Source organism: Mercenaria mercenaria, chromosome 11, assembly GCF_021730395.1.
Source record: "Mercenaria mercenaria strain notata chromosome 11, MADL_Memer_1, whole genome shotgun sequence".
NCBI classification, from domain to species: domain Eukaryota; kingdom Metazoa; phylum Mollusca; class Bivalvia; order Venerida; family Veneridae; genus Mercenaria; species Mercenaria mercenaria.
This window is the reverse complement of record NC_069371.1, coordinates 65,153,545-65,166,271: the sequence shown is the minus strand read 5'-3', so window position 1 is coordinate 65,166,271 and position 12,727 is coordinate 65,153,545. Positions and strand designations below refer to the sequence as shown.

General features: G+C 36.2%; 1 protein-coding gene across 5 annotated transcripts in view; it reads left to right on the top strand.

The window, feature by feature from the left end:
• Positions 1-12,727, top strand: part of LOC123531219 (cytochrome P450 3A2-like) — a 55,071-nt gene that overhangs the window by 1,665 nt on the left and 40,679 nt on the right. For all 5 annotated transcript variants that reach the window (XM_053517600.1, XM_053517596.1, XM_045312014.2 and 2 more), the window contains 2 exons: positions 1,057-1,156; positions 7,514-7,566. In XM_053517600.1, coding sequence (XP_053373575.1) covers positions 7,538-7,566 — 29 coding nt within the window. In that variant the 5' untranslated portion in view covers positions 1,057-1,156; positions 7,514-7,537. The remainder of the gene's footprint in view (positions 1-1,056; positions 1,157-7,513; positions 7,567-12,727) is intronic.

Genomic DNA, 12,727 nt, shown 5'->3' with positions numbered 1-12,727 from the left:
TCTGATTTTTCAGAACTTCAGAATATTCCTAGAAAATTCAGCAAATAAATTGAAAAATAGGGACCTCAGGCAATATTTCATAATGGGAGTCTATGGGAAATCATAACTTTCATAACATTTTCATGAATAGAAATTTGTCTACAATGTAGATTTTGATGAAACTTCTCACAGTTGTTAATAAAGACATGGTCTATAATTTGATGAAATAAAATGAATAGTCCTGTGTGCTTATTTTTGAGATATTTGACCACGATTAAAGTAAACCAGACTTTTCACACTAATTTTAAGACATTATTTTGAATTATTTAACTTGTGATATGTTCTAATCATATTTTGACTTTGGAAATATAGCAAGTGCCATTATAATAAATTTACTCACAGGTTGCGATTAATTCATAAAATCATTTTCATTTCCGTACACCAAATCCAGTCTTTATTCTATGTTTTCTGGAAAAATGACGTTACACCATCACTTTTTTTTTTATCAAACATGCTGAACTATCTCAAAAGGGGTGCTTAGCAAAAAGATACTGGGTGAATAGGCTAGCAAACAGTGTAGATCATGATCAGACTGCATGGCTGTGCAGGCTGATCATGATCTACACTGGTCGCAAAGGCAGAATCAGTTGTGTCCAGCATGGTAAGGGTTAAGTGCTCATACATATCAACAGGAAATTTATTTTTATAATAGTTTTAATGCTTTTGATTGATATGATATGTATGAATAATCAGACTCATTTGGCAGCTAATATTTCATAAACTTTGATGAAGAAATGATGAATTTCTTGCAGTTTAGAATTTTTTGAATTACCTCCCCTGTTCTGTCACATTTCAGCACCACATACAAAAGGTGCACTTACATATATTAAAATGCATTAAAGACCATTATGATGAAAATAGACTACCTGAAACTCCTTAAATGTTGTGTTAAAAGTGAATAAATGTCAAATATAAGAGGGAGATTCAAAATGTTGTCAAGAAACGGAACAAGGAGTGTTGTCTCCCTTGATTGGCCCATTTGATACCACTAATTGCTTCTTTGATTTGTGTTTACAGATATGACTGGCTGGCAGTATTTGCTTGGAGGAGAAAGTATAAGCTGAAGGGAAAATTTCCTTTTCCAGTTGTGGGAACATTGCCCTATGTCATTGGCAGGGTGAGAGTCTACAAATGAGTCACACCATGAGAAAACCAATGTAGTGGCTTTGCGACCAGCATGGATCCAGATCAGCCTGCGCATACGCACAGTCTGGTCAGGATCAATGCTGTTCGCTTTCAGAGCCTATTGCAATTAGAGAAGCCGTTAGCGAACAGCATGGATCCTGACCAGACGGTGCTGATGCGACTGTGCGGATGCACAGGCTGGTCTGGATCCATGCTGGTTGCAAACGTTGGTTTTCTCATGACACAACCCAAATATTGATTAGTATAATTTCACAGATAAGAAATTTCTCTGTTTTTTGCATCTTTAGTTTTAATCTTTATCCTGCTGGCGGCAGGTGATTCTACCTTTGTGACCAGTGCAGACCAAAATGAGCCTGCAAATCCAGTATGATCTTGGTCTGCACTGGTCGCAAAGGCAGAATCACTTGCCGTCAGCAGGCTAAAAGGTTAACTTCTTCCTATGGATGAAAACAAGTAGCCCATTGCAAACAAATGAATTTTTATGCCAAATCATTTATGTAAATAAGGTCTGCGCTTAAATACTTTTGAAAAAAATACAGTTTCTTCTACCACTGTGGAATTGTTGCAAGACCCCACTCTTCCCAGGCAGCACAGTATCTTTCTCACTCCTTTTGAATAGTAACTAGGCACCACTCTCTCTTTCAAACCTGCCATAATACTTAAGTGAATGAGTTGAAATTTAGACAAATCAGGCAATGATTAAAGGTGGATAATCAGACTTTGACCATGTAAGGGATTTCCTTGTAACTTTAACATCTGATCATTTACACTCATTTATGTTCACTAAACACTTAATACAAGTTAGATTTTCACTGGAGGTATTTTTAAAATTTGATTTTCCTATCCTGGTTGCCCAACCAAGATAGAGTTATTTTATCATAAGTATAAATTTGATAAGCATACTTTGCTTAAGGAAAGGTATTAATATTAGATATATTGTAATATATTTGTAAAATATTTTCATTAACAATTATGTATTTAGATGGAATTCGATAGAAACGCAAGTTTAAAAAATTATTATTATCTCCCTTTGCCTATCTTGGTTGCGCAACCAAGATAGATTGGAAATAAATGAATTCAGAAGCTACACACAGATTTAAAGCTTGCCGTTTGGTTCAGATTGTTAAATAGTTGGTATGTCTATGAAATGCAAACGTAAAACTAGAAATTGTATCGAAATAAAATGAATTACTCAGCTTTTTAAATACTTTTATATTAAAGGGGAGTAATTACAAATTTTTATAAAAAATAATAAAACATACATTTCTAATAGGAATCTAACTCTATGTAATGGGTCTTTTTGTTCCTTAAATAAATCTCTACCAGAATATACAAAAAGTAAAAAATGGCATTAAATGTTGATTAAATGTGATTGACCACCTTTAAACTTAAACAGGTACATACGGACTTAAGCTTAGGTTTCATCTGTTGGACTTCTGTCTTTGTATTTTTGTTAGTGATTATAAAGACCAGATACATCTGAATGTAAGTATCATCTTGGCTTTTAAGAAAGATATATAAAAAGTATATGCTCTTTCCACCTTGTGGTTGCATGTTATCTTTTTTTTCAAAGCATACATGTAGTGCTTTTGAGTGAGTAAATTTACTGTTAACCTTGTGTTTTAACCTTAAGCCTGCTGCGGGCAAGTGATTTTGTATTTACATCCAGTGCAGACCAAGATCAGCCTGCACGCCATGCATGTTGATCATGGTCTACCCAGTTTGCTATTCAGTCAGTAAATTTTCAGTGAACACCCATTTGAATGATAAATGGTACTGCTCAAACTGAATGATAGATATAGACCAGTCCATTCTAGAAATTTGGCTGGCTAAATGTTTTAATGTTTAAAATGATTCATTTCCCTGTCTCTTGGGATCACTGACGGCATTCAATATATTTGTATAATTAAGTTCTGACGGGTACTAGGAGATGTTAGGGGCATTCTTAGCTCGACTATTCAAAGAATAGTCTAGCTATTCTACTCACCCTGGCGTCGGCGTCGGCATCACACCTTGGTTAGAGTTTTGCATGTAAGTACATATGTCATAATATTATTATGGCTATCATTTAAAGGCATATAGCTTTGAAACTTAATTTTTCTTTTTCTAGGTTAATTACCAACCTCACTGGGTCAAGTCCCATAACATGTATTTTAGCCAAATTATTTCCCCTTTTGGACTTAAAAAAATCCTGGTTGAAGTTTAACATGCAAGTTACCATCTCTAAACCTAATGCAGATATTGAATTGAATCGTCACATGTGTCTTCGGGGTTATTAAACTAGGTGATAGCATCAAGTCCCAGAACTCTGATATGCGTTTTGGCCAAATTATGCCCCCTTTCAGACTTAGAAAACCCTGGTTAAAGTTTTGCGTGCAAGTACATATGGCTATCATTTAAAGGCATACAGCTTTGAAACTTATTAGTCCCCTACTGTTTGAAAACCAGTTTCGGGGACTATAGGAATGCGCTTTTCTGTCATTCCGTCAGTCCGTCCATTCCTTTGTCTGCAATTTCGTGTCCAGTTCATAACTCTGTCATCCATGAAGGGATTTTAATATTACTTGGCACAAATGTTCACCACCACGAGGCGGAGTGTCATGCGCAAGAACCAGGTCCCTAGATCTAAGGTCAAGGTCACACTTAGAGGTCAACGGATACAAGAATGAAAACCTTGTCCGGAGCATTTCTTCTTCATGCATAGAGGGATTTTGATATAACTTTGCACAAGTGTTCACCACCATGAGGCGGAGTGTCATGCGCAAGAACCAGGTCCCTAGGTCAAAGGTCAAGGTCACACTTAGAGGCCAAAGGTCAGATACAAGAATGACTTTGTCCGAAGCATTTCTTCTTCATGCATGGAGGGATTTTGATGTAACTTGGCACAATTATACACCATCATGAGACGAAGTGTCATGCGCAGTTTCCTTCTTTAGAATTACTTCCCTTTGTTGTTACTATAAATAGCTTATATTGTAACTTTTTCATTACTAGTCGTAGGGAAAAATCGAGACCACTTTTCTGTAGTACAACATGCATGCTACATCCAATTATGAGGTGTATTTTGACCAATCTCTACCTGGTAAAGATTTTTGTGTGGACTTACAATTTTTTTTTGGATTTTTTTTTTTTTTTTTTTTTAAGATTATCTTCCCTTAGTTGTTACTATAAATAACTTACATTGTAACTTTTTTATAATTGACCGTAGGGAAAAAACAAGACCACTTTTCTGTGGTACAACATAGATGTTACTTTCAAATTTTAGGTATATTTTAATGTATCTCTACCTGGTAAGGAGTTTTTTTGTGGTCTTAGAAAAACAAATGACTTACAATGATTACTAAACAACCACAAAATTAAAATTTCATTTGCAAATACAGGTGCTAGAGTAAAGAAATTTGCTGTGACGGGCGTATATTGTGACATTCTGGCACTCTTGTTAGGTGTATTTTGACCTATATCTACCTGGTAACGAGTTTCTTGTGGACTTATATTATATAGATTTTTTTTTCTTTTTAAGATTAATTTCCCTTTGTCATGTTTGTTGTTACTATAAATAACTTATATGATAACTTTTTTGTAATCAGCCAAAACAGTTCAATATGAAAACAACTGTGGGTTTTTACTAATAAACTTTGATAATGTGGCAGTTGACCTCAATACAATCGACACTGTTTATTTTCCAATACAGGTAAATCCAATACTTGCTTTATAATGGATCTATGACGGATTATCTTTGAACACCCCTGGACTTTTTGGACTCAACTGCCACGTTATCAAAGCTTATTAGTATATATGCACATTTTAATCCAAGTGTGTTGTTATAACATATTGTATATATAGTATAGTGGACGCGACTTGACCCCGATGGTTGACCTTTGCATTATAATACATAATGAGGCACAACCTATTATTGAAAAGGAGTGTACGTAAAACACGAGCTGCACGAAAAGAAGGAAATATAAATTTATGTAAATATAAATTAGTGTATTTGAAAGTTTTAACTGATCAAATGTAAGTATATATACTTTGATACTGCAATGTATACACACTTATTCAATATAAATATACATGGCTACCCTAAGCACCCTTGATTACGCACCCTTGCGCACCCTTGATAACTATAATGAAATAATCGATATGAATAATCAGCCTAAGGTCAACCATCGCGGTCAAGTTGCGTCTACTATATATATAGTACAATATTGTTTATACATCATTGACAGATATCAGTTCATTATGTTATACTGCAGTAGAGAAAATTAGGTGCCTTCCAGTAGGGGACTTTGTATTGCATGGCAATACTTCATTCACTTGTTTTTAGCTCACTTGTCAACATAGTGACAAGGTGAGCTTTTGTGATCACCCGTCGTCAGTCCGTCCGTGCGTCTGTGCATCCGTGCTTGCGTCAACAATTTCTTTTCTGCAGGATAGTGGTTTTATTTATGATTTATGATTTTATTTTAACCAAACTTGCACACAACTTGTATCACCATAAGATCACGGTTCCTTTCTTGAACTGGCCAGATCCCATTATGGGTTAGCTATTTTGACCTTGTCTGCACAATAGCAGCTTTATTTATGATTTGATTTTTACCAAACTGGCACACAACTTGTGTCACCATAAGATCTTGGTTCCTTTCTTGAATTGGCCAGATTCCATAATGAGTTCCAGAGTTATGGACCTGAAAGGGCCAGAATTAGCTATTTTGACCTTGTCTGCACAATAGCAGCTTCATTTATGATTTGAATTTAATCAAACTTGCACAAAACTTGTGTCACCATAAGATCTCGGTTCCTTTTTTGAACCGGCCAGATTCCTTAATGAGTTCCAGAGTTATGGCCCCTGAAAGGGCCAAAATTAGCTATTTTGACCTTGTCTGCACAATAGCAGCTTCATTTATGATTTTATTTTAACCAAACTTGCACACAACTTGTATCACCACAAGATCTTGCTTCCTTTCTTAAACTGGCCAGATTCCTTCATGGGTTCTAGAGTTATGGCCCCTTAAAGGTCCAAAATTGACTGTTTTGACTTTTGCAGCCATATAGAGACTTCATTTATGGTTTTATTTGATACAAACTTCCAAAATATCTTCAACAAAAATAAATCTTGGATTCCATGACAAATCAGATCCAATCGTAGGTTCCAGAGTTATTTTATATCTGATTACCTCCCCTGATTGTAATCAAAATGGATTTATATCAGTAAGTACTTATAGGACTTATTTTAAATTATATTATTGTTATTAGTTGGACTGAGACAATCAGGGTAGATAACTATTGACTGATTTTATGTCAAATTACCTCCCTTTATTTCAAATTAAAATGGGTATATCTCCGTAACTAATGAAGATACTGATCTGAAATTTCATTTATGTCAACAGATTTATTTGGCAGATCCTTCTTTTGTTCACTTACAGCAGTTTTCTTTTTAATTACTTCCCTTTTACGTTACTATATATAGCTTATTTTTAGTAACTTTTTTATTATTGGCCATAGGGAAAAACCAAGACCACTTTTCTGTGGTACAACATGTATGGTACCTCTAAAAATGTATTTTGACATATCTGTACCTTGTAAGAATTTTTTTTTCTTTTTGGTTAAATTTCTTTCCTTTGTTGTTCCTGTCCTTTGGACTTAGATATTTTTTCTGAGGACCTTCTTGTCCTCAAGTGCAATGATAACAGGTGAGCGATATAGCGCCATCATGGCCCTCTTGTTCTTTTTCTAGATCAATTACCAACCTCACTGGGTCAAGTCCCATTATTTTGACATGTATTTCGGGCAAATTATGCCTCCTTCTGGTTAAAGTTTTATATGCAAGTTACTATCTGCAAAACAAATGCAGATAATAGATTGAAACTTCACATATGTCTTTGGGGTTATAAAACTAGTTGATTGCATCAAGTCCCATAACTCTGACATGCATTTTGGCCAAATCATCAACATGTCCCCTTTTGAACTTAAAACTTCTGGGTAAAGTTTTGCATGCAAGTTACTATCTCCATAACTAATGCAGATATTGGATTGAAACTCTTTAGATATTTTAACATTTAGGGTAATATTCCTGCTTCTTGGACAATGATTTGAATAGTCAAGCGCTGGATGTCTTACGGACAGCTCTTGTTTGTTTCATTACCTCTGATGAATAGATGTAATGAAATCGATATGAATTATCATCATGTAGATTTTATTAAAATGTCCAGGTTCATCTCTAAAATTACGTGTCCGCTATAATATAACATGTATTTCACATTCACGCTGCATTCAGACCTGTGCATATGTGTATACAACATTTACATTTTTCTTTTTACTTTTTTTTCAGAGCTGGGATGACCTTGATAATGAAATGTTACAGAAATATGGACCAGTATCTGCGTAAGTCTGCACTACAGTTATGCTATGTAGCCATAGTGAATGTTCTAAGACAACTTCTGCTCTCATATACCACTTGAGCCGTGCCATGGGAAAACCAACATAGTGGCTTTGCAACCAGCATGGATCCAGACCAGCCTGCACATCCGCGCAGTCTGGTCAGGATCCATGCTATTCGCTTTCAAAGCCTATTGAAATTAGAGAAACTATTGGCGAACAGCATGAATCCTGACCAGACTGCGTGTGATGCGCAGGCTGGTCTGGATCCATGCTGTTCGCAAAGCCACTATGTTGGTTTTCTCATGGCTCGGCTCACTTCATGTTTTGTATCTTTGTTTTTGTGTGTTTCATTTTTTAGCTCACCTGTCACAAAGTGACAAGGTGAGCTTTTGTGATCGCGCGGTGTTCGTCGTCCGTGCGTGCGTGCATACGTCCGTAAACTTTTGCTTGTGACCACTCTAGAGGTCACATTTTTCATGGGATCTTTATGAAAGTTGGTCAGAATGTTCATCTTGATGATATCTAGTTCAAGTTTGAAACTGGATCATGTGCCATCAAAAACTAGGTCAGTAGGTCTAAAAATAGAAAAACCTTGTGACCTTTCTAGAGGCCGTATATTTCATAAGATCTTCATGAAAATTGGTCAGAATGTTCATCTTGATGATATCTAGGTCAAGTTCGAAACTGGGTCATGTGCAGTCAAAAACTAGGTCAGTAGGTCTAAAAATAGAAAACCTTGTGACCTCTCTAGAGGCCATATATTTCACAAAATCTTCATGAAAATTGGTCAGAACGTTCATCTAGGTCAGGTTCGAAACTGGGTCACGTGCCGTCAAAAACTAGGTCAGTAGGTCAAATAATAGAAAAACCTTGTGACCTCTCTGAAAGCCATATTTTTCATGGGATCTGTATGAAAGTTGGTCTGAATGTTCATCTTGATGATATCTAGGTCAAGTTCGAAACTGGGTCACGTGCAGTCAGAAACTAGGTCAGTAGGTGTAAAAATAGAAAAACCTTGTGACCTCTCTAGACGACATATATTTCATGAGATCTTCATGAAAATTGGTCAGAATGTTCATCTTGATGATATCTAGGTCAGGTTTGAAAGTGGGTCACGTGCCCTCGAAAACTAGGTCAGTAGGTCAAATAATAGAAAAACCTTATGACCTCTCTAGAGGCCATATTTTTCATGGGATCTGTATGAAAGTTGGGCTGAATGTTCATCTTGGTGATATCTAGGTCAAGTTTGAAAGTGGGTCATGTGCCATCAAAAACTAGGTCAGTAGGTCAAATAATAGAAAAACCTTGTGATCTCTCTAAAGGCCATATTTTTTATTGGATCTGTATGAAAATTGGTCTGAAGGTTTATCTTGATGATATCTAGGTCAGATTCGAAACAGGGTCATGTGCGGTCAAAAACTAGGTCAGTAGGTCTAAAAATAGAAAAACCTTGTGACCTCTCTAGAGGCCATACTTGTGAATGGATCTCCATAAAAATTGGTCAGAATATTCACCTTTATGATATCTAGGCCAAGTTTGAAACTGGGTCACGTGCGATAAAAAACTAGGTCAATAGGTCAAATAATAAAAAAAACCTTGTGACCTCTCTAGAGGCCATACTTTACATGGGATCTGTATGAAAGTTGGTCTGAATGTTCATCTTGATGATATCTAGATCAGATTTGAAACTGGATCAACTGTGGTCAAAAACTAGGTTAGTAGGTCTAAAAATATTAAAATCTTTTGACCTCTCTAGAGGCCATATTTTTCAATGGATCTTCATGAAAATTGATCTGAATGTTCACCTTGATGATATCTAGGTCAAGTTCGAAACTGGTCACGTGCGGTGAGAAACTAGGTCAGTAGGTCAAATAATAGAAAAACCTTGTGACCTCTCTTAAAGCCATTTTTTTATGGGATCTGTATGAAAGTTGGTCTGAATGTTCATCTTGATGATATCTAGGTCAAGTTCGAAACTGGGTCACGTGCGGTCAAAAACTATGTCAGTAGGTCTAAAAATAGAAAAATCTTGTGACCTCTCTAGAGGCCATACTAGTGAATGGATCTTCATAAAAATTGGTCAGAATGTTCATGTTGATGATATCTAGGTCAAGTTTAAAAGTGGGTCACGTGTCATCAAAAAGTAGGCCAGTAGGTCAAATAATGAAAAAACCTTGTGACCTCACTTGAGGTTATATTTTTTATGGGATCTGTATGAAAGTTGGTCTGAATGTTTATCTTGATGATAAATAGGTCAGGTTTGAAACTTGGTCAGCTGCGATCAAAAACTAGGTCAGTAGGTCTTAAAATAGAAAAACCTTGTGACCTCTCTAGAGGCCATACCCTTGAATGGATCTTCATGAAAATTGGTCAGAATGTTCACCTTGATGATATCTTGAAACCTTGAAACTGGGTCATGTGCCTTAAAAAACTAGATCAGTAGGTCAAATAATAAAAAAATCGTTGTGACCTCTCTAGAGGCCATACTTTTCATGGGATCTGTATGAAAGTTGGTCTGAATGTTCATCTTAATGATATCTAGGTCAAGTTTGGAACTGGTTCAACTGCAGTCAAAAAGTAGGTCAATAGGTCTGAAATTATTAAAATCTTTTGACCTCTCTAGAGGCCATATTTTTTAATGGATCTTCATGAAAATTGATCAGTTAATCTGAATGTGCACTTTGATGTTTAAGTCAGTTTCGAAACTGGGTCACGTGCGGTCAAAAACTAGGCCAGTAGGTATAAAAATTGAAAAACCTTGTGACCTCTCTAGAGGCCATATTTTTCACGAGATCTTCATGAAAATTAGTGAGAATATTCACCTTGATGATATCTAGGTAAAGTTCAAAACAGGGTCACATACCTTCGAAAACTAGGTCAACAGGTCAAATAATAGAAAAACCTTGTGACCTCTCTAGAGACCATATTTTTCAGTGGATCATCATGAAAATTGGTCAGAATTTTTATCTTGATAATATCTAGGTCAAGTTCAGAACTGGGTCACATGAGCTCAAAAACTAGGTCACTATGTCAAATAATAGAAAAAACAATGTCATACTCAAAACTGGGTCATGTGGGAAGGGGTGAGCGATTCAGGACTATCATGATCCTCGTATTTTTAGCTCACCTGTCACAAAGTGATGGTCCTTTTGTTTTTAGCTCACCTGTCACAAAGTGACAAGGTGAGCTTTTGTGATCGCACAGCGTCTGTCGTGCGTAGTCCGTCAGTCTGTGCGTCCGTGCGTGCGTAAACTTTGCTTGTGACCACTCTAGAGGTCACACTTTTCATGGGATCTTTATGAACATAGGTCAGAATGTTCACCTTGATGATATCTAGGTCAAGTTCGAAACTGGGTCATGTGCGGTCAAAAACTAGGTCAGTAGGTCTAAAAATAGAAAAACCTTGTGACCTCTCTAGAGGCCATATATTTCACAAAATCTTCATGAAAGTTGGTCAGAATGTTCACATTGATGATATCTAGGTAAAATTCGAAACTGGGTCACGTGTCATCAAAAACTAGGTCAGTAGGTCAAATAATAGAAAAACCTTGTGACCTCTCTTAAGGCCATATTTTTCATGGGATCTGTATGAATATTGGTCTAAATGTTCATCTTAATGATATCTAGGTCAAGTTCGAAACTGGGTCACGTGCAGTCAAAAACTAAGTCAGTAGGTCTAAAAATAGAAAAACCTTGTGACCTCTTTAGAGGCCATACTAGTGAATGGATCTTTATAAAAATTGGTCAGAATGTTCAGGTTGATGATATCTAGGTCAAGTTTAAAAGTGGGTCACGTGTCTTCAAAAAGTAGGTCGGTAGGTCAATAATGAAAAAACTTTGTGACCTCACTAGAGGTTATATTTTTTATGGGATCTGTATGAAAGTTGGTCTGAATGTTTATCTTGATGATAAATAGATCATGTTTGAAACTGGGTCAACTGCGATCAAAAACTAGGTCAGTAGGTCTTAAAATAGAAAAACCTTGTGACCTCTCTAGAGGCCATACCCTTGAATGGATCTTCATGAAAATTGGTCAGTGTTCACCTTGATGATATCTAGGTCAAGTTTGAAACTTGGTCACATGCCATCAAAAACTAGGTCAGTAGGTCAAATAATAAAAAACCCTTGTGACCTCTCTAGAGGCCATACTTTTCATGGAATCTGTATGAAAATTGGTCTGAATGTTCATCTTAATGATATTTAGGTCAAGTTTGAAACTGGGTCAACTGTGGTCAAAAACTAGGTCAGTAGGTCTAAAATTTGAAAAATCTTTTGACCTCTCTAGAGGCCATATTTTTCAATGGATCTTCATGAAAATTGGTCAGAATTTTTATCTTGGTGATATCTAGGTCAAGTTAAAAACTGGGTCACATGAGCTCAAAAACTAGGTCACCTTGTCAAATAATAGAAAAAACGACGTCATACTCAAAACTGGGTCATGTGGGAAGAGGTGAGCGATTCAGGACCATCATGGTCCTCTTGTTTTAATTGTTGGTAGCTTGGTGAATGCATGCTGGACAGTTTATGCCCCTGAATTGTTTAATAAAGCATTTTTAGATATTTTAGGTTAAGTAAATGGCCATTTTATTTTACTGAGATGTAGAAGAAAGTAATACAGTTTCATATGATTCACTTAAAGACTACCAATGATGATATCTTGTGTTTTACTATTGGATAAGTTGTAATGTATGTATGACATTTGGTGAACATTTTCTCTTTCTTAAATTGTTTGTTAGAAAATGGCATTTTTCACTAAAATTATTTAGGTAGGCCACTTCCGTACTTAACAGTACATATATGGTGCAATATATTTAGAAGTTACTTGTTTTGTTTTACATTACAGTAGTTGATAATTGTATTGTACAAATAATAATTCAGATCTGACTTAAAATGAGCCACACCATGAGAAAACCATCATAGTGCATTTGCGACCAGCATGGATCCAGACCAGCGTGCGTATCTGCGCAGTCTGGTCAGGACCCATGCTGTTCACTTTCAAAGCCTTTTGCAATTAGAGAAACGGTTAGTGAACAGCATGGATCCTGACCAGACTGCGCAGATGCGTAGGCTGGTCTGGATCCATGCTGGTCACAATGCACTATGTTGGTTTTCTCATGGTGCAGCTCAAATATTTGTGTCAGAAAAAACGCTTGTTTCTTTTCAA